General features: G+C 41.2%; 1 protein-coding gene across 5 annotated transcripts in view; it reads left to right on the top strand.

Annotated features, from left to right (window-relative positions):
* Positions 1–19,818, top strand: part of TBC1D16 (TBC1 domain family member 16) — a 95,661-nt gene that overhangs the window by 9,897 nt on the left and 65,946 nt on the right. For 4 of the 5 annotated variants that reach the window (XM_058169622.1, XM_058169623.1, XM_058169621.1 and 1 more), the window contains exons 2-3: positions 12,972–13,215; positions 18,806–19,430. In XM_058169622.1, the coding sequence (XP_058025605.1) occupies positions 13,035–13,215; positions 18,806–19,430 (806 nt within the window). In that variant the 5' untranslated portion in view covers positions 12,972–13,034. Of the gene's footprint in view, positions 1–12,971; positions 13,216–18,805; positions 19,431–19,818 lie in introns of those variants that run through there. The other variant, XM_058169624.1, reaches the window with a different exon arrangement.

Here is a 19,818-nt window from a genome sequence, read left to right as displayed (position 1 = left end):
GTGGAATGGAGATTTTGCAGTATCCTTCCACCAGGAGTCGGGAGGTAATGGATTTAGCAGTATCCTTCCCCTGGAGTGGAGTAGGAAGGAAGATTTTGCAGTATCCTACCCCTGTCACGCCCACCAAACCACGCCCACAGAACCGGTAGTAAAAAAATTTGGATTTCACCACTGATCTGCACACCTGTTCTAATGTATTAGTTTGAAAAGGTGATAGCACACTCTTCCTGATTTTCAGCTAACCAAGTGAACCATAATACAGTTTAGTATTTTTTTTAATTTGCATTTATATCCCGCCCTTCTCTGAAGACTCAGGACGGCTTACACTATGTTAGCAATAGTCTTCATTCTATTGGTATATTTATATACAAAGTCAACTTATTGCCCCCAACAATCTGGCTCCTCATTTTACCTACCTTATAAAGAATGGAAGGCTGAGTCAACCTTGGGCCTGGTGGGACTAGACCTGCAGTAATTGCAGGCAGCTGTGTTAATAACAGACTGTCTTACCAGTCTGAGCCACAGAGACCCATAATACACATAGTATTATGTGTGAACCCAGCTATTCTGTCACTTAGGAAACTTCCAAGAAAGTTCTGTGTATTAATGGAGAATGTGTCCTGTAGGGCAGCGGTCCCCAACCTTTCCAGTTTTGTGAACTGATGGCGACAGCAGGGGTGGGGCGGGGGAGAGTGGTAGGTGGGTAGCTCTACTTGCACCAGCAGCAAGCTTGCGCACCTGCCATTCACACAAATAGTGGTTCACATGCTCGTGCAAGGGCCCACCACTTGGGTGGCCCAGTTCAGAACGGGCCACAGCCCATTGGTACGGGATACAGTAGGTCACACTTTGTATTCTGTGATAGTAATTGACTGCCAGAAGTTTGGACTATGTTGTTCCCCTCCTCTCCAAAGTAGGTGCTTCAGAATATACCCCCAAACATTTACAATTGCATATAATAGTGGTGGCTTCTCAACTTCTCCTGACATAGTTTGAAAACTACTGTGTTAAGGAAAGCAGTAGGTTTCTCAAGAAGTGCAAACATTGTGATCTGGTCAAATCACAATAGCTGAGTTAGAGAGAAGTGCAATATCTGTATAAGACAAGACTGCCCATAGCAGGAAGTTTGCTTTGTAGAACAAATATTGATAAATTCTCTTCTGAAGTGTAGTTGCATAGACTTAAGTGAAATTCTTCCGTGTTTCTTCCTTGAAGGTTTTATTATTATGTTAGTTGGAGTAAAGATAGTCTTAAATACAGTGAATACATGCCACTTGCCAAATGTCCGAATTTTGATCTCATAACCGTGGGGATGCTACCACAGTCCAAGTATGAAAAACAGTCATCAGTCACTTTTTTCTGGGCTGTTATAATTTTAAATGGTGACTAAATGAATGGTTGTAAGTTGAGGACTACCTGTATAAGATTCTCAGTTACGAAATGCCTGCGGCCCCATTGTGAACTGGTAGTAAAGATAAGTAGAACCCACCCCATCTTCTGCAGGTCTCTTTCCAGAATCCTTTTATGGAAGTACTTTTAAAGTTACGGTGTATTTGTCACATAAAAGCTGCTAAATCTGGAGTGTAGTTATGTGGCTTTGGAAAAACCTCAGCGGTCTATCAAGTATCTTCCGAACTCTCATGGATATCTGCTATAATGAAAATATCTACAGATGACATGCTCAAGTGTTTGTTTTTGTTAGAATTGTGGCAGGTGTAATTTGATTTTCCTTCTATATTTTTATAATTTCTACTCCACTATGGCTCGTTCTCTATAGCCTTTGAAAAAAATTACATTGACTTCCATGTGGTCACTTCAAGAGAATCTTTATTTTTATAGTTGCTGTTTTATATTACGGGTTGTCCTCGATTTATGACCACAGCTAAGTCCAAAACTTCTGTTGCTAAGCATAACATTTGTTAAGTGAGTTTTCCTCCCATTTTATAATCTTTCTTGCCACAGTTGTTAGTGAATCATTGCAGTTGTTAAGTTAGTAACATGGTTGTTAAGTGAATCTGGCTTCCCCATTGACTTTGTGTGTCAGAAGGTTGCAAAAGCTGATCACATGACACTGCAACCATCATAAATATGAGTCAGATGCCAAGCATCTGAATTGTGATCAAGTGCCCATGGGCATGCTGCAATGATATATAAGTGTGAAAAAGGATATAAATCTGTAATGGGTTTCAATTTTGGTTGCTACTGGTCTGCTCAAAGGCGTACGCGTGCCCAACACTTCTGCACATGTGCAGAGACATCTGGGTGGATGGGTAAAGCCTCCTGCCGCTACCTGTTTGCCCAAACCAGGGTGAACTGGTAGCAACCCATCACTGATATAAATCCCTTTTTCCAATGCCATTGTAACTTCAAACGATTCCTAAATGAACTGTTGTAAGTTGAGGACTACCTATATATAGATTTTATGGCTTAAATGGCAGCTGCAAGAATCCCTTAAGGCCTTCCTTTGAAAAAATACATTTTAAATAAAGATTACCGGTAATAGTCCTGTTTAAGGCTTTTGTTTTTACTATGGAAGCGCTAAAATGCTATAGTGGTTGGTGTTTAGATTGATGCGACTTGAGCAGTTTTTTAATGAAGCCCATTGACCTAAATTCATTAAGCTTGCCGAGTTTAAACAAATCCCATTATGATATAAAGTGATGTGGGAACTCAAAAATCCCACTTACTTGCTAGGGATTTGCTGCTTGATCCATGTTTATTGCTGAGCATTATCCCCATTACAGTTCTCAGACAGCTAAACACAGTCATAGCTTCCTTCCTTGGAATATATTCCTAAGACCGCTAACCTACTATGGCAGTTCCTGTTGAAGAGCTCTAATGAGGCAGATAAACCTCTGATTTGTCTTAGTTTAACTCACAAACCTGTGAAGAAAAATGGAGAAGTGTTGCATTCTGTTTCCTGGAGATTAAGTGACCTATATGTATCTTAAAAACAGAGTTGTTCAAGAAACATGAAAAATCAGCTTATGCATTAAAATTTGATAAGAGCCACTGTCCAATGTTTTATCCCTTCTGTTATCCCATTTTTTTTACTCCCGCTGTTTCTTTACTTGAGATTATGGTTCTAGGAAACAGTTTTGCGTATTTTCTCAAGGATGCTTATAGTTCTTCCTCTTCTCCAGCCCTGCATCTTTTATGCCTTTCACCAAATTATGCAAATCTTCAGGGTTTTTCTGTAAAGAACTAGTTTCTGCCTGTCCTGGTTGGGTCCTTGCAACGGTTGCCAAGCCGTCAATCAGAAATCATGCTTTCAGCCAAGTCATTATCAAAAGGCTTTCCTCCATTGTTCCCACTGATAAGGAGAAACGGCACAATTGGAGCAAATGGAGATTGTGGCAGAAAAACCTGCCAATAGGATGTTGCCCTGTGGCCTTTTGTTCTGGAGGGAAGGGCTTGGGCTGCAGGGGGGAGGGGAGAGATTGTGCTGACTGAATACTTAATGAGAATGTGATCAAATCAGCTGGCAACTTATCTTGGCCTGGGTGCTGAGCAGTCTTGGGCTTGGTCCACGAAACAGTTGATGGATGGATTAAAAACCCCACAGTGTTGAGCTGTTCAGGGACAAGAGTTGTCATGCGGAAAAAGTCTGAATAAAGGCTGCGTAATATCGGTTAAAATAGCAGCTGGAACATTTCGAATCAGATATCCTTATATATATATCGAAAGGGACATGGTGGCTCAGTGGCTAAGACGTTGAGCCTGTTGATTGAAAGGTTGGCAGTTCAGCGGTTTGAATCCTGAGTGCTGCGTAACGGGGTGAGCTCCCGTTACTTGTCCCAACTTCTGCCAACCTAGCAGTTCGAAAGCATGTAAAAAATGCAAGTAGGAAAATAGGGACCACCTTTGGTGGGAAGGTAACAGCGTTTCGTGAGCCTTTGGCGTTTAGTCATGCCGACCACATGATCACGGAGACGTCTTCGGACAATGCTGGCTCTTCAGCTTTGAAACAGATGAGCACTGCCCCCTAGAGTTGGGAATGACTAGCACATATGTGCGAGAGGAACCTTTTATCTTTACCTATATATATTGAAGGAGTGTGGAAGGGTGCCATGCAAGTTAATGTTCAGAACAAGCTGCTTCTATTTTGGAAGGTCTGAATTCCAAATCCAGATTGAGAGAAATAGGTAATTTAGATTGTAAACTTGAAGTTGCTTTTTCTCAGTGTTCCTTAAACTTTGTCTACCTTGTAACCATGTGTATTTAAGTGATCCCCATGGATTTTGAAAAGGGTGAACACAATCACGCTTATTGTCTAGAGTCTATAATATTGAGACTGCTTTACTTATACCTCAAGTAAGGTGTTCTTCTACAACAGTGGTGGCGAACCTTTTACTCACCGAATGCCGAACAGGTACGTGCTTTGTACACGCTTGTGCTATCCGTGCTAATGCGCGGCTCCTTTCCTGTGTGCTATGCACGCAACTGCACCATCTGCACATGCGCACAGCTTTTGTGCATGCACCCCATGCGCTGCGTGTGTAACCACACCATGTGTGCATGTGTGTGGCTTTCACACGACACCCCCGTGTGATGCTCGCGCAATGACACCATCCGCGCATGTGCACAGTTTTCACATGCACAGTGCATGTGCACGAATGCTGGCTATGCATGTGCTCACTGCACGCAAGTACTCATGTGCGCATGCACAAACACGTGTGCACGCGCAGGAGAGCTCAGAAGACCAGCTTGGTCCCCTGAATTGCGCGCATGCATACTGGAAGCCTGAACACCAACTGGGGCACGCACACATGCGCAGTTGCAGGTGAGTTGGGCGACAGCTCACATGCCCGGAAAGATGGCTCTGCGTGCCACCTCGGGCACACATGCCATAGGTTCGCCATCACGGTTTTATGAGATTCAGGCACAGAATATCTTGTCATTGCTGTGAAGTTATATGCCCCTTTCCCCTCCAAATGTAGGAATGCTGCTGCTGTGCTGTATAAATAAGTAGTACATCTGAATTTTGTGGCTTGAAGGTTCATACATTGTCATGAGCTTTTCAAGAGCTATAAGAAGTGTGCCATGTAAATATGCTAAAGAGACTGCCTAATCGTAGCCCAGTTAGGGGTATTGCTAGATATTGCTTCGCTACTCAATATTGAAGTAACCTTCCAAAGTCTCAGATATCAGAAATTAATTACCTGTACAGTCTGTTGATTAAAGCTAAAATCTGTTATATTTTATGTTTTATGTATGCTATGCTCATAGCAAAAGATTAGATAGTTGAACATGAGGATGTAGTCTTGTGAATGACACATTTTTACATCATGGTCTATGAAGAGACTTATTGCAAAATAGACTTTACTTAATGACCATTAAGTAAAGACCATTCAAAGTTATGACTGACTTTAAAAAAAATACGACTCATCCTCAAAATTACAACTGCTTCACACACACAGAGAGAGAAACACACACACACACACACACACACACCATGGTCACATAATTGCATTGTCGGTGCTTGGGAGCCAACTCATTTATGACCAGTTGCTGCATCTTGCAGTCACCTGATTATGATTTGAAACTTTTTTGTCATTTTCCAGCAGAAAATGGCAAAAACTGCCCACTGGATATGTTGGATTTGCTTAATGAAAGCAGGTTCACTTAATGACCATAGTATTTGCTTTATGACCATTGTAAAAACAGTTGTCATAAAAATATCCCAATAAAGGAAAACAGGAGACAGTAATACAATAAACAATTCTTACTTTAAGATTCAGAGATTTATTTCATGAGCAATTTGGAACATGAAAAACTATCACAACATTATTGTATTTTTCGGACTATAAGACACACTTTCCTCCCTAAAAGAGGGTTAAAATTTGGGTGCGTCTTAACCATCAAATGTAGACTCGGCCACCCGCCGGCCCCAACCCTTTGGCCTCTGCTTCCCAGCAATTTACCTCCTTACAGCAAACAGCCCATTTCAGCTTCAGCACTACCTGATTAGCACAAGCAGCTGATTTGTCGGTTGGATCAGCCTCTTGACCCTCAGCTGTTTCAGGCTGCAGGGATTGCCATTGCCTATTGCTGCGTGCCCCATTTGCTGCAAGGAGACAAATTGCTGGGAGGCAGAGGCAGATTTTTTTTCTTGTTTTCCTCCCCCAAAATGGTAGGTGCGTCTTATAGTCCAGAGCGTCTTATACTCCGAAAAATACGGCACTTACATCAATTACCATTGCAATGAGGTCCAGAGACGATAGCTAAATCCAGCAAGGAATAGCTACAGCCAGTGGACCTGATCTGAGACCCATCTTCTTCTTTTATACCTTTATTCAGACAGCCTCTCAGTAGACGGAATTTTACTGTAGTTACTTCCCAGTATTTCATTGATTAACACATATTTGCGTGTACATGTGAAATCTCCTACCATCTGCTAATTTCAGTTCCTTATTTCCAACACTTTTTAATGTTCCTAGTCCAAAATAGCCTCTAAAACTATTTACTTTGCAAATAAATATTACAAAATTGCTTTAGTATAGCTGATTACAAATATTGTGTTATTCTTGGGCAATCATTCTAGCTGGTACTTTAATATATAGCAATTCATTTGAGGCCTACTATCAAATTGAGGTCTATACAATGTTGGTAAAAATCAGGACCCATTTGTCCTCTTCTCACACAGTCATAAAATCAAGTTAGACCACATCATGATCTGTTTAATAACTGCAATGACTTATAACCAAAATTCTGGACTCAATTGTGGTTATAAAGTGAGGACTACCTATATATAATGGCAATAGCACTTAGAATTATATACCACACTATAGTGTTTTACAGCCCTCTCTAAGCAGTTTACAGAGTCGGCGTATTGCCCCCCCAACAATCTGGGTTCTCACTTTACCTTGGAAGGATGGAAGGTCAATCCTGAGCTAGTCAGAATTGAACTGCTGGCAGTCAGCAGAATTAGCCTACAATACTGCATTCTAACCACAGCGCCACCAGGGCTTGGTGAAGAGGAAAACAGAACTTTCTTCTTCAGTTGGAGAATTGCAATGACATTATCCTCTATTCTATCTTTAATCTTTTTTAAAAAAAATAATTTTTTTACTTGCTAATTCCTGCCTCATGTTTGACCAAAATTAAAGAATAAAACAAGATAATACCATTTTTGCACATTCTAATGTCAAGCAACTTTATCAATTCTGAAATGAGCTATATGGATAACATGATGCCTCTGCTGGAATATCCGTCTGTTGCTTTTTACAAGGGACTCTCATTTTCCTTCAAGGTCAGGACAGCTAAAGAATGTATAAAGTACGTAGAGGGTTTAACATCCTATATTTTATTAGCCTTTCCTGTTTTTACTGATCAAGATTTCAGGCAAAAAAAAAAAAAGTGAGGAATGTAGGCTGCTTCCTGCCAAGCTGGCTTGGTAATCTCCCCCCCCCCCCCCCCAAAAAAAAAAAAGACAACACATGTTTTTGGCTATACTTTGGCCCATGTAAAGCAAATGCTTTTTATTTGGACCCAACTTAAATTGTAATAGCTCTCCATACCTTCCTTTGTTCTATTGTAATACACCAAACTGCAATTAAGTCTTTTGTTGTAAGAGACCCATTGAGCAATATCTCTTGATATGTACTCCAGGTACATTATGGTCATATTGTGGATTTAAAATGTATTGCAAGAGGGACATGGTGGCTCAGTGGCTAAGACGCTGAGCTTATCGATCAAAAGGCTCGAATATTTAGTGCCGCGTAACGGGGTGAGCTCCCATTACTTGTCCCAGCTTTTGCCAATCTAGCAGTTTGAAAGCACGTAAAAAATGCAAGTAGAAAAATAGGGACCACCTTTGGTGGGAAGGTAACAGCGTTGCGTGCGCCTTTGGCGTTTAGTCATGCCAGCCACAAGACAACAGAGACTTCTTTGGACAGTGATGGCTCTTCGGCTTTGAAATGGAGATGAGCACCGCCCCCTAGAGTTGGGAACGACTAGCAAATACATGCAAGGGGAACCTTTATCTTTAATGTATTGCAAGTTCTTTCAGTTTTATTCTATTCCTAATAATTTGTAGCATTTGCCTTGTAGGAGTTATGCACCAGAACAGTATTTCTCAACCGTAGCAACTTTAACATCTGTGAACTTCAACTGCCACAATTCTGAGAGTTGAAGTGTTGTGGCCTGCAGAGCTGGCGGCAGACTCAGACAATGAGGAGGTTGGGGAGGAACTTGGGCCAGTCCTGGAGTCTGGGAAAGGCTCTGATGGATGCTCTGCGTAGGAAGCAGAGATAGAGCAAGGGCCCTCTGACATTTCCCAGCTGCCTTCTGAGTTGGAGATAAGTGGGGAGGAAGAACAGCTGGGGCCCGTTCCAGATGCGCATATATGCAGAGCTGTCAGGAGAGAAGAACAACTGAGGAACAGGAGCCAACTCAGGAAGAAAGGCATATGTGGATTCTGAATTGCCCCCTCCCTGGCTGGGGAATAAATAGAAGCAAAATGGGAGTGGTGGTTGCAGGAGACAACAGTTCATATTTCTTTCTGAAGATTTGCTTATCATAGTTTCTGCCTCAGAGACTGCTTGCCAGACTGGAAGCTCTTGGCCTGGCAATTTCAAGGAACTGATAAGGTCTGTTACTGCAATTAACCCTTGGAAGGATTATTGCCTAGATTTTTCTGTGTGTGAATGCTATGAATTCACAGTAGCTAAATAAATTGGGGGGTTTCAGGACAAGGAGTCTGTTTCTTGGTTCTGCTAAGGCTGGGTCAGAAGAGATCTTCAAGTTGACAAAGGTTGAGAAACACTGCACTAAAGGAACATTTAACCTCCAATTTTATCCAATATCTTTTCCTGATTTCTCACAGCCAGGCCAGATGCCATTTATTAAAATTTATATGAGAAATGTGAGTTTTATTGTTGATATCTCTGGTTTCCCTTTGCCATTTTAAGGTTCATTTATCCAGTTTGGAGAGGATTTTTGGTTTTATTACTTTGAAAAGACTTTCAGACAGTCTGTAAAGACTTGTTGGTTCTGTTGAGCCCTGGGAACAGGGTTGATTTTTTTTGTTCACTATTAAACCAGGGCACAATGTCACTTTTCTTGAGCTGGCCAAAAAAAAAATGTATTAGCATGAAAATTGTGGCTGATCCATATTCTGCCTCTGTTGTTTCTGTTCATGGTTCTCTGACCTTGCCTCTGGTATAACATCTGGCAAAACAACACAAATTTTACACATTTTGAGACTACAGGTAACCCTCCACTTACAAACAGTCATTTAATGACTGTTCAAAGTTACAACAGCACTAAAAAGTGTAAGTCACTGGCTTCCACATTTAAAACTGTTGCAGCATCCCCATGGTCACATGATCAAAATTTGGCTCATGTATTTACCAAAGCGGTTGCAGCCTCCCCGATCATATGATCACCTTTTGTAACCTTCCCAGCCAACTTTTGACAAGCAAAGTCAGTGGAAGAAGCCTGATTCGCTTAACAACCTCACAATTCACAACTGCAGTGATTTGGTTAACAACTGGCAAAAAAGGTCATAAAATGAGGTGCAAGCTTTCTTAACTATTGCCTGGCTCAGCAGTGGAAATGTTGGGCTTATCTGTGATTGTAAGTCAAGGAGTTCCTATACTTTTGGATGCTGTTGTGACAAGAGGGGAAGCGTACTTTAGGAGCAGCTAAGAGTAACTTAAACCTGTCTTAGGTGTGCTGTGGATGAGGTGAAGATGGCATCCTAGAATCAACAGAAACAAGATGTCAGGGCAAATTTGGGCAATGCATAGTTAGTTTTTAATGAGGAATAACCCATCCCATCTCACGGTTTATGAAGTTTGCTCAGGTATCTTTGATGAGGTCTTTTTCTTGAAAGTTTGGATTTACACACTGGCTGACCTCTTAAAAAAGAATCTAGGAAAACATCTGCAGAAATCCTATTGGGTTACTTCTCGGAAGGCCCAATATTTCTTTATGTTTACTTCTTTATTTCATTATATTTTCAAGAATGTATGTCAACCAGCCTACAATATGCCATTGCTTCCTTTCAGTTTCTCTTCCCATATATTTGATGGAGAATTTTGAAAGCTCATTACAAAGCCCTAAGTTTTGAGAACCAGAACATGTCTAAGAATTTACACTCAAACCTGTGCAGCTTTCTTTCTTCATTTTAGTAGTGATGATTAAGATGCTGTGGTCAGTGCATTCCCACCATGCATTTAACAAGGTCTACTAAAGACCCGAGGGCTGCATTTGGACGCTAAGCTAATTTTAACCTTGGTTTGCTCTCTCACAACTTGGTGCCTTATGCAAACCCATCTTATTTGACGATTCATTGTAATAATTCCTTGTGTGTCCAATCATACTTGGCCAATAAAAAATTCTATTCTATGCTATTCTAATCCATAAACCCGGAAGAAAAAGGGTTAATTCAGTAACCAAGTTAAGCAAGTCAACAAACACAACCTCTGAAAGGATACTGAAGAAAAGATACAGCCTGCTGCTTCATCTCTGGATTTGCATAAATTAACTGCTAGGTGATAAGATTGGCAAGGTTTAAGAGGGAAAGTGCCTGGAAGAAGAAGAAAACTGGTCATAGATTAAAGATTGGGCAGGAAATATTTGTTTATTAGTACATTGTCACTATAGATAGACCTCACTTAAAGATGCTAATTCGGGATGGAAAATCCATCAAAAGTCACAACGTGTGACTGCTGCACTTAGTGATGGCATTTGCCATCATTAAGCAAGGACTGCATGGGTTTTCAAGTATAGACCTCATGAGAAAATAAGCAGGAGTACCCAGTTGTAGCTACCACTCATTCAGCACAAAACAAGTATCATTAAACAAGGACCATCTCCTTTATTGCTTTGTTGATTTGAAGGGGAGTATCGCTGTGAATGCCTCTCTCTTTGTACCCACAGACCTCTTTTTTTGCTCCTACATGCCTACTTCTTTCACTCCTGTGCAAAGTACGGTATAGTTAGTTCTTAATTATAACTGCCCATCTCACAGGCAAGACACTATATGCTTTCTATCTGTTAGTTATAGCTCCATTCTCTTTAGCTTGCTTTCTTGTGAATTATTTAACAAGTCAGACACACAGTAGGGTTTAATGAAAGCCAGTATTTTTCTGTTTGTCTTTTTCGTGTGACTTTTGGTTTGCCATTCTTAAACCAAAAAGCTCACTCTGCTTTGCAGTGCCTTGGTTGGTATCTCCAAATGTTACAGTTGCTTTAAAGGCCATGGAAATTAGAAGAGGCTAGGCTACCTCTCTCCAGAGCAGAGGTCACCAACTGGTGGTCCGTGGACCACTGGTGGTCCCTGAGAAAATGTTGGTGGTCCACAGAAAAATTATTTGCATTTTTTTTTATATTGCACTAAATCAGGGGTCCTCAAACTATGGCCCCTGGGACAGATATGTGCAATGAATGTTTGGGTTGCTGCAGAGAGTCTCCCCCTTCAGGGTCTTTTTGTGTGGGTTAGAGAGGGGCAGAAATTCCGACTTGGGGTCTGCTTCAGCCTCCTGGTGAGGGGCTTTGGGTGAAGGCTGGAGGGAAGTGCCATTGGTGGCAAGGAGCCAGAGGGCCTTGTTCCAGTGGGACTGCCTCATGGCCTGGAACTGGCTGACCATCTCAGCCCACTGAGCCTCCAGGCGCTGGTACCTGGCTGCCTACTCCTGCAGATCTTTCCTCTGCTTGGAAAGCCTGTGCTCCTAGTCCTCAGTGAGGTGCTTCTGCTGAGCCTCCTTCTCGGCCAGATCCAATTTGAACTGAGCTAGCTGTTTCTCATAGTAGCTGCTTAGCTCCAACAACTGCTTCTTGTTGGGGCCCTAAGGAGCCGGGACAGGCAGGTGAGGAGTGGCTGGCAGGAGAGGGATGAGTAGAGGTGCCCCTCAATATGAATGACATTGAGTTAGCCAAGCCCACCCAGTCACATGACCACCTAGCCACGCCCACACAGCTGGTCATTAGGCAGATCGTATTAGTGGTCTAAGGGATTTAAAATTATGAATTTAGTGGTCCCTGACGTCTGAAAGGTTGGGGACCCCTGCTCCAGAGCACAAGAGGAAAGTTGTGTGTGCCTTCAAGAAGCAACCTTTCCTTCCACTTGTAAATTCATATATTGTGCAGGGGATGGCAGGCATGAGCTATTTCAGGCCTATATTCAACAGGACTCAAAGGTCACAAAGTTTTGTTGCTATGCTAGAGCAGTTACAGTAGAGTTCAGGCTGCATCCTTATGCTGATCTACTTAAGGTATTCTGTCTGAAGGCCCTTCCCCAAATTCATCCAATAAAGAACCAAAGCAAATAAATAACAGATGCAAATGTGTTTACTTTCAATATCTTTCTGAGCTAAAATTAACTTTTCACTGGGGATATTTGTTTCAGGGACTATTGCAGCATCCAAGGGAATTTCTTTTGCACAATGGCTGTTTTTTCTTTCTTTCTTATATGACTAGCTTGTGAGAGAGTTTCACACATTTCCTAAATTAGTTTGCGTCTTTGCATCTCAGCTCAACTGCAGGATAAAAAGTAAGTCTAGTGTCAAACATAGCACTAAAAATCGGAGGTTGAAGCCATACATCTACAAGTGAAGTGGTATTTTGTTTAGCAGTGCTGGAATGAGAAAAATGGGGGTTAATATTGTACAATCCAGATCAATGGCAAGTCTAATAACTCAAAGGAAAATCAGTAAAACATGCAGCAAATTCAGAAAGGCTCATGTTATAAGCCTTGGGGAGTATTTGTTAGGTACAAGAGGTCACCTAAAGTTATAAATAGGAATTGTATTATGAAGATTTGACTTTAATGTTGAATTTTCTTTACCAAGTTTTAGTAGGGTGAGTGACACCATAAAAGTCAGAAGCTTCTTAGACCATCCCAACCAAAGTACTTCATTTGAATGAGGAGAGGGGAGTGATGTTTCTTTCTGTTGTTACCTATTCATTGCATCTATTCTAATTTGTGTATGTGTGTGGTTTTGCTTTTTGTTTTCCCTGGACAGACCTTACTCTCTGAATTAGGTGCTTGACTGAAGCTGATAGAGAATGGAAACATTTCCTTGGCAATGTCTCTGGGAAGACTCCTCCGTCGTGCCTCTTCCAAAGCATCTGATCTCCTGACCTTAAATGCCAGCAGCAGCTGTGGTGGTTCGTCTTCCATCTTGGATGGAGAGATTATCTATTCCAAGAACAATGTTTGTGTCCACCCCCCTGAGATGCTGCAAGGTGTTGTGGAACATCATCCAGGTGAGGATGGCTAGTAAAGTCTCTTTAGGACTATAGAATCTCTGAAGCCCTCTTCAGGTATCTAATGCTTGTAAGTGTAGAGGGAACTGAGGCATGCACTTCAATCCTGCTCTGCTCCTCTCTGACCTCCCTTTGTTATCAGCAACATTCAAGACTGGTGTTAATGCATAACTCTAAATACAGTTGCTGTCCTCTTGGGGATTGAAGTACTGTACCTAGGTCAGTAACGTTGCAACTCCTTTTCAAGCCTTCCTTGTCAGCACGGACTGTTAGGAATGAAATGTAACGTCCCTTCCCTCCCTACTTACTTAAAATTCTTGAAGAGAGCTTCAGCTATTTCCTTAAGTTTCCCTTACTGCCTATTTCACCTCTCACCCTGTATACCTTCAGCTGCTGTCTCCTTTGTTTATGAATCCAGGGGGAGTGGCTAAATCTTGCTAGCAAGATAGTGTGTCTCAGCTATTCCTTGTCTGAGTTTCCTAGTTCAGTGTAAAATATTACCTTGCCTTGGTGTTTTTGTAGCTTGGATAAGAGGTGGCATGTGCTATATTATGATTCTTATGATTCTTGATGAACCTATCTTTTCTTTTTTATACACTGAGAGTATATGCACCAAGACAATTTCCTTGTGTGTCCAATCACACTTGGCCAATAAAAAAAAATTCTATTAGAACTTCTAAAAGGGGAACCTCGTTTTAGGATTAAAGCATATTAAGAAGATCCAGAATTAGTTTTTGAAATTTTGTTTTGCTTTCATAAGCTTTAACACAAAGAAGAATCTTTTCAGCCAGCAAGCATCATTATGTGATTTTGCAAATATCAAAATAATACAAATGAATTTTTAATTTATTTTTATTCATTTATATGTCATATCTAAGAACCGACCATGTCCTTTACAGAGAGACTCTGGATGGTCTACAATAAAATTTATACCTGTATAAAACCGATTCTATTGTTTACTTCGCAGTATTATGCAAATTGAAGGGGGGGAACACATTATTTTTTATAATTAAAAACATAATTTAAAATTAATTAAATGTTTTTAATTAAATAAGTAAAAAATTAATGTGGGACTTGAACTCACAGTCTCCTGCATTCTAACCCATTGCATTTGTGGCATTTAGTATTCACCCCATTTGTTTCCATGTCAGTGGCTGCCTTTTACAGCAGCCATATAAATTCAAAGCATGATGATTATACTTATTGCATATAGTTAATAGCACTGCCTATGATACATCTAATATAAGTTCTCATTTCATTTATCAAAACTCTTGTTATTAGTAAAATGTAAGTTAGTGTTTTATATTGGTTCCCCAATCACTTGTGCGTAGTTTGTGTAGAAGGTAGGTAGAATTTGAAACAAATTCATATTTTTCATATATTCCTTTGAATATGACATACAAGTAGTTCACAAGTTAGTTGAGTTTAGCGACTGTTAGAAGTTACGATGGCACTGACTGAAGGGACTTATTCGGTCCTCAAAGTATTTATTTATTTGATTGGTTGGTTGATTGACAGATTGATTTCTATAGATGCCCATCTGAACAAAGTTCCGGCTGCTGCAATGCTCCTTGCAGTCATGTAAACAAATTCAAGCACTCGACAACCCGCTCACACTTATGGCCGGTTGCAGCATCCTGCAGTCACATGATCAACCTTACTGAAAGCTTCATACAAACAAAATTAATGGACAAGCCAGCAGAGAAGGTTGCAAATCAGTTGGATAAGTCTTCCCCCAGCCCCGTTGCCCTGATCATGCACATGCACATACACACTCCATATCCTTTTTTCTTGGTCTCCCTGCTGCTCTTGCACACATGAACCCCTGCCGTCTTTCCCCAGCTTCCCTGCATCCACACACGTGCACTTCACACCCTCTTTTCTCAGCTTCCCTGTGCCTGCACAGACACACATTGTGACCTTTTTTCTTGTTCTCCCTGCACTTGCACAGACACATATGTACCCCACGTTCTTTTTCTCCAGGACTCCCTTTGTTCACACACATGCATATATGCACCCAGTGCCTTCTTTCCCCGCCTTCCTGAGTTCATGATGCACTGCATCACCCTACAACTTGCGCATGATCTATTTCAGACCTCTCAGGGTCTCCCCCTCCCATGATAGCCTCCTCTCCCATGGCAGCCCTATGTTCCTGACTGGGGACACCCTCCACTTCCTGCTTAATGACCTATATTGTCGAAGCATCTGGTGGGCTTCTCATGAAGGCTGCTAACGAACGACAGACTCATGGACTTCTCGAGGTGAGAGCCTAGAGAAAGTCTGGGATGAGAAGGCCCAGAGCAAATTCCAGAGCCCCCTTTTATTGTGTTTAGGTAAAAATGGGTGGTTACAAAAGGTAAGCCGGGGAGGTTACATATTAGCATATATTCAACATGTGAACACGTGACTACAAGCACATCCACAAGCCTATGATTTTGGAAGAAAGCTCGTGATTCTTGGGAGGAGTTTTGCCATGAGGTGGCTCTTTGTTCTCCGCCATGAGGTGGCTGCTCTTTGTTCTCTGCCTATTGCCTACGTGGTACAGTTGCATGGCAACCTACACGGGCTACAAGGACATCACTCCCACACGTGTCTAAGGCGTTCTACAGTTACACTATTCATGCTACACGTAGCAAACAAATACATTTTGTACATCCTGGCTCTGCATGTTAACAAATCTCATATAATTGTATGTAGGAGAAACTTCTAAGAAGCTTTGTGAAAAGAGCCTTATCAGAAAAGGAATGTTCTGTGGCTAATCACAAAAGTGTTGATACATTTCACACCATCATAGAGGCAACATCTTTGCAGCCTTGACGTGACTGACATAAAACAAGTTTCTGCTTATTTCTTTTGTACTTGATAAAATTAGCCAAAGTTACTTATGCTGATCTTTGCACATAAGCAACCTCACAAAGGAGTTCATATGGCTTAATATTGCAACACTATATCTCTTGGGACAACTTGGACTGCCTGGATTCTCTTTGCTAAGTGATACGATCACTGGATGTTGCATTTTATGAGCGTATCACTTAGCAACGGTAACGGTGCCAATGGTTCCAATTGCCATTGTAATTTGAGGACTATCCGTATTTCTTTTGTTTAGATTCTGATTACCTTTATAGCACTTGGCTTTGCTTCAGAGCAAATGCAAGCAGCTTTTTGTGTACAGAGGCCATTCTTTATTACTACTATTACTACTATTAGTAATAATAATAATAGTAATAATAATAATAACAATAACAATAATAATAATCAGTTTTCGAGTGTTGCAGGACAAGACAACCTCATCCACAGAACCCAAAATGTTGGCCTTCTTTGGCATAGGCAGCTACAAAGTGAACAAGTGATGAAACTTGCATTGCAGTTCAGACTGCCTTTGACAGCCCAAGAAGGAAGATCAGACCAAGAAACCAATAATTATATAGGTCAGGAGTACTTTTATTGTAACAGCTCTAGTAAACAGAAGTTTGCAAGTCAGGTTGTGCTTCCCCTCCCTCCCTTTCTGTGAACAAAGGAGGGGCTTGTTTTCTCAGTTATTTCTTTGGCCTGGGCTCAAGCTCTGCTTAGCTGACTGTTGCCTTGGTAGCAGGTCTCTCTACTGGCCATTCTCTCTGGCTCTCTATAGACTTTTATATTCTTGCAAGTGAAATGATGATGTAAATATGAAGGGGCAGAGGTTGGCTCATAACATCAGAGTGCACATTTCACATTGAAGTCATTGTGGTTAAGTGCCTATACTGTTGGGATAGACTGAATTTTAAGAAAAACATTAGGGTATATGCAGTAGTGGGTTTCAATTTAGTTTGTTACTGGTTCACGTGTGTGCTCGCGCTCGCGCACAATGCTTCTGAGCATGTGCAGAAGCCTCTGCGCATGCGCAGAAGCGTCTGGGCGAGTAAGTGAAGTCTCCCACCGCCACTACTACCAGTTCGCTTGATCCGGGCCGAACTGGTAGCAATCCACCACTGGGCGTATGGAGCTTAATAGATTTATTTTAATTCTTACTTTAAAAAAAAATCCAAAAAGAATATTACAGGTAGTCCTAGATTTATAACCACAATTGAGTCTGGAATTTCTGTTGCTAAGCAAGACATTTGTTAAGTGAGTTTTGCCCCATTTTACAACTTTTCTTGCCACAGTTGGTAAGTGAATCACTGCAGTTGTTAAGTTAGCAACATGGTTGTTAAGTGAATCTGGCTTCCCCATTGATTTTGAGTGTCAGAAAGTCCCAAAAGGTGAGCATATAACCATGGGACATTGCATAAATATGAGCCAGTTGCCAAATATCTAAATTTTGATCATATGACCATGGGGGTGCTGCAGAGGTCTGTAGTGATTTTATTGTAGTGTATTGTACTGTTTTTATCTGGCTGTTCACCGCCCTGAGTCCTTCGGGAGAAGGGCGGTATAAAAATTAAAATATTATTATTATTATTATTATTATTATAAGTGTGAAAAACGGGCATAGTTCACTTTTTTCAGTGCTGTTGTAACTTTGTAACTTTGAACAGCCACAAAACAAATGGCCGTAAATCAAGGACTACCTGTATTTATCAGAAAGAAAGGTTAAAGATATTATGTATATTTTAGTAAGACAAATTGGAAGCAAGATATTGTTTTATATTGCCCTGATACCCTGTATACACGGGATTTCAAGGAAAAGATTTCTCTACCTCTTTGGAGCAAGAAGTCACCCTCTGTATAAGAAAGAGGTGAGTCTTTAGAAGTGGACCAGCTATGAAAGAGCTCCATTGCAGCCATTGTACCAATTAGAACAGTTTGGGAAAACATACAGTCTCATCCTTATTCCCAACAATATTAGCTATTTCATTGATTTTAACAAAGATTGCTGTGATTTTTCCTCTTATAGAAGAAACATGTCACTTGTTTTTGACAGGGGTAATTTGCAGCTAACTAACTGAAGAGATAAAAATTCAATAAAAGTTCTAGTGATACACACTCACACACCACATACACACACAGACACACACATGTTGTGAATTAATACATGGTATTTGCATCCTAAATACCTAGGTTGCATTTTATCACAAAGGAGTTGCTCAAAGTAGCCACCAGCATTAAAAAAAAAAGCATTAAGATCAGTAGAATCATGAAATGATGTGTACAACAATTTAAAGCAATAGCAGAAATAACAGTAGAAAAAAACAAGACTAATATGTAATCTCATCCCAGACTCCCAACTACCTAGCTGGCTCAGATCTGGCTAGGTGGCTCAGTGGCTAAGACGCTGAGCTGGTCAATCAGAAAGGTCGGCGGTTCGAATCCCTAGTATAGGTCTCCTGCATGAGCTGGGGGTTGGACTAGATGACCTCCAAGGTCCCTTCCAACTCTGTTACTGTTATTGGCTTGTTCTGTGTTTATTTGGATAATAGGAAACACATCATTAAGGAATCTGTCAGTGAAAATATTGATGTAGGACATCTTCAAGGATACTCTTATATGAGGAGGGAAAACTTGTAGCATTGAGAAGAGGTCAGTCACTTGCTAGTAATTAAAGGAATAGCTGTGTTTCCACATCATGTGAAGTCCAGAAAGCCTAAGTCTAAGTCCCTGTCTTCTTTTGCAGGCTACTTGTGCTTGTACATGGAGAAGGACGAGCTGCTTGGAACCACACTTATCCTGGCCTGGGTCCCCAACTCCCGTATTCAGAGGCAGGATGAAGAAGCTCTCCGTTACATCACGCCTGAGAGCTCCCCTGTTCGCAAGGCTCCCCGCAAGCGCAACCGACACACTCAGGGTTTTGGCATCCCTATGCAGGCTTCTTCTGTTGAGCAGAAGCAAGCTGAGACCCCAAAGGATGAGGAGGACATTTTGACTGTATCACAGCTAGTGAGGGATGTGGCTCATGTCAGCCCGCCTTCAGAAGAAGGGGACAGATTGTCCCACAGCTGCTCAGCCACATGCAACATCCACAGTTCCGCTCAGCCTGCTCACAGTGACTCAGGAATTTTATCGACAATCAGTTCTCAGGATGAACAGAACCGATTAGAGGAGTCCGTAGAGGAAGGGCTGGAGAGCCATTTGGAGACAGGAGAAGATGAAGGCTCTTTAGAGTTGTCTGCCGATGATGTTAGCAAAGATAGCACATTCGACTCGGATTCAGATGCCTTCTCTTCTCCGTTCTGCCTCTCACCCATAAGCGAAGCACTTGTGGAAAATGTTAGCTCTATGTTCCTGGTTAATGAAAACCGGTGAGTTGACGTTCCTTCCTTTGCTATTCAAACAGAGCCCAGTTCAAAACAAAATGGGTAAGGCCCACAAATATAAGTCACCCGATTCTAGAATCATTTGCTCTAAGTTATATGCAGAGGTGTATTGTAGCTTTCATTAGAGCAAGTACAGCATGCTTACCCAGATGTAAATTCTGTTGAGCTCATTGAGATTTACTTCATGAAAGGATTATAAGATCGCCATGGAAATCTGTTTAAGAATTCTACAGAGAAATCAAAGGACTGAATCAACTTGTCATTCAAGTTAGTGATTCCTTTAATGCAGTAGACAGAAGATCAAATATTGCCAGGGGTGCTGTTAACTTACTTGTTTTGAGATGTCCATTTCAAAGAAAATACAATTCCAGAC

This window comes from Ahaetulla prasina, chromosome 2, assembly GCF_028640845.1.
Source record: "Ahaetulla prasina isolate Xishuangbanna chromosome 2, ASM2864084v1, whole genome shotgun sequence".
In the NCBI taxonomy this organism is placed as follows: domain Eukaryota; kingdom Metazoa; phylum Chordata; class Lepidosauria; order Squamata; family Colubridae; genus Ahaetulla; species Ahaetulla prasina.
This window is presented reverse-complemented; position numbering and strand designations above follow the sequence as displayed.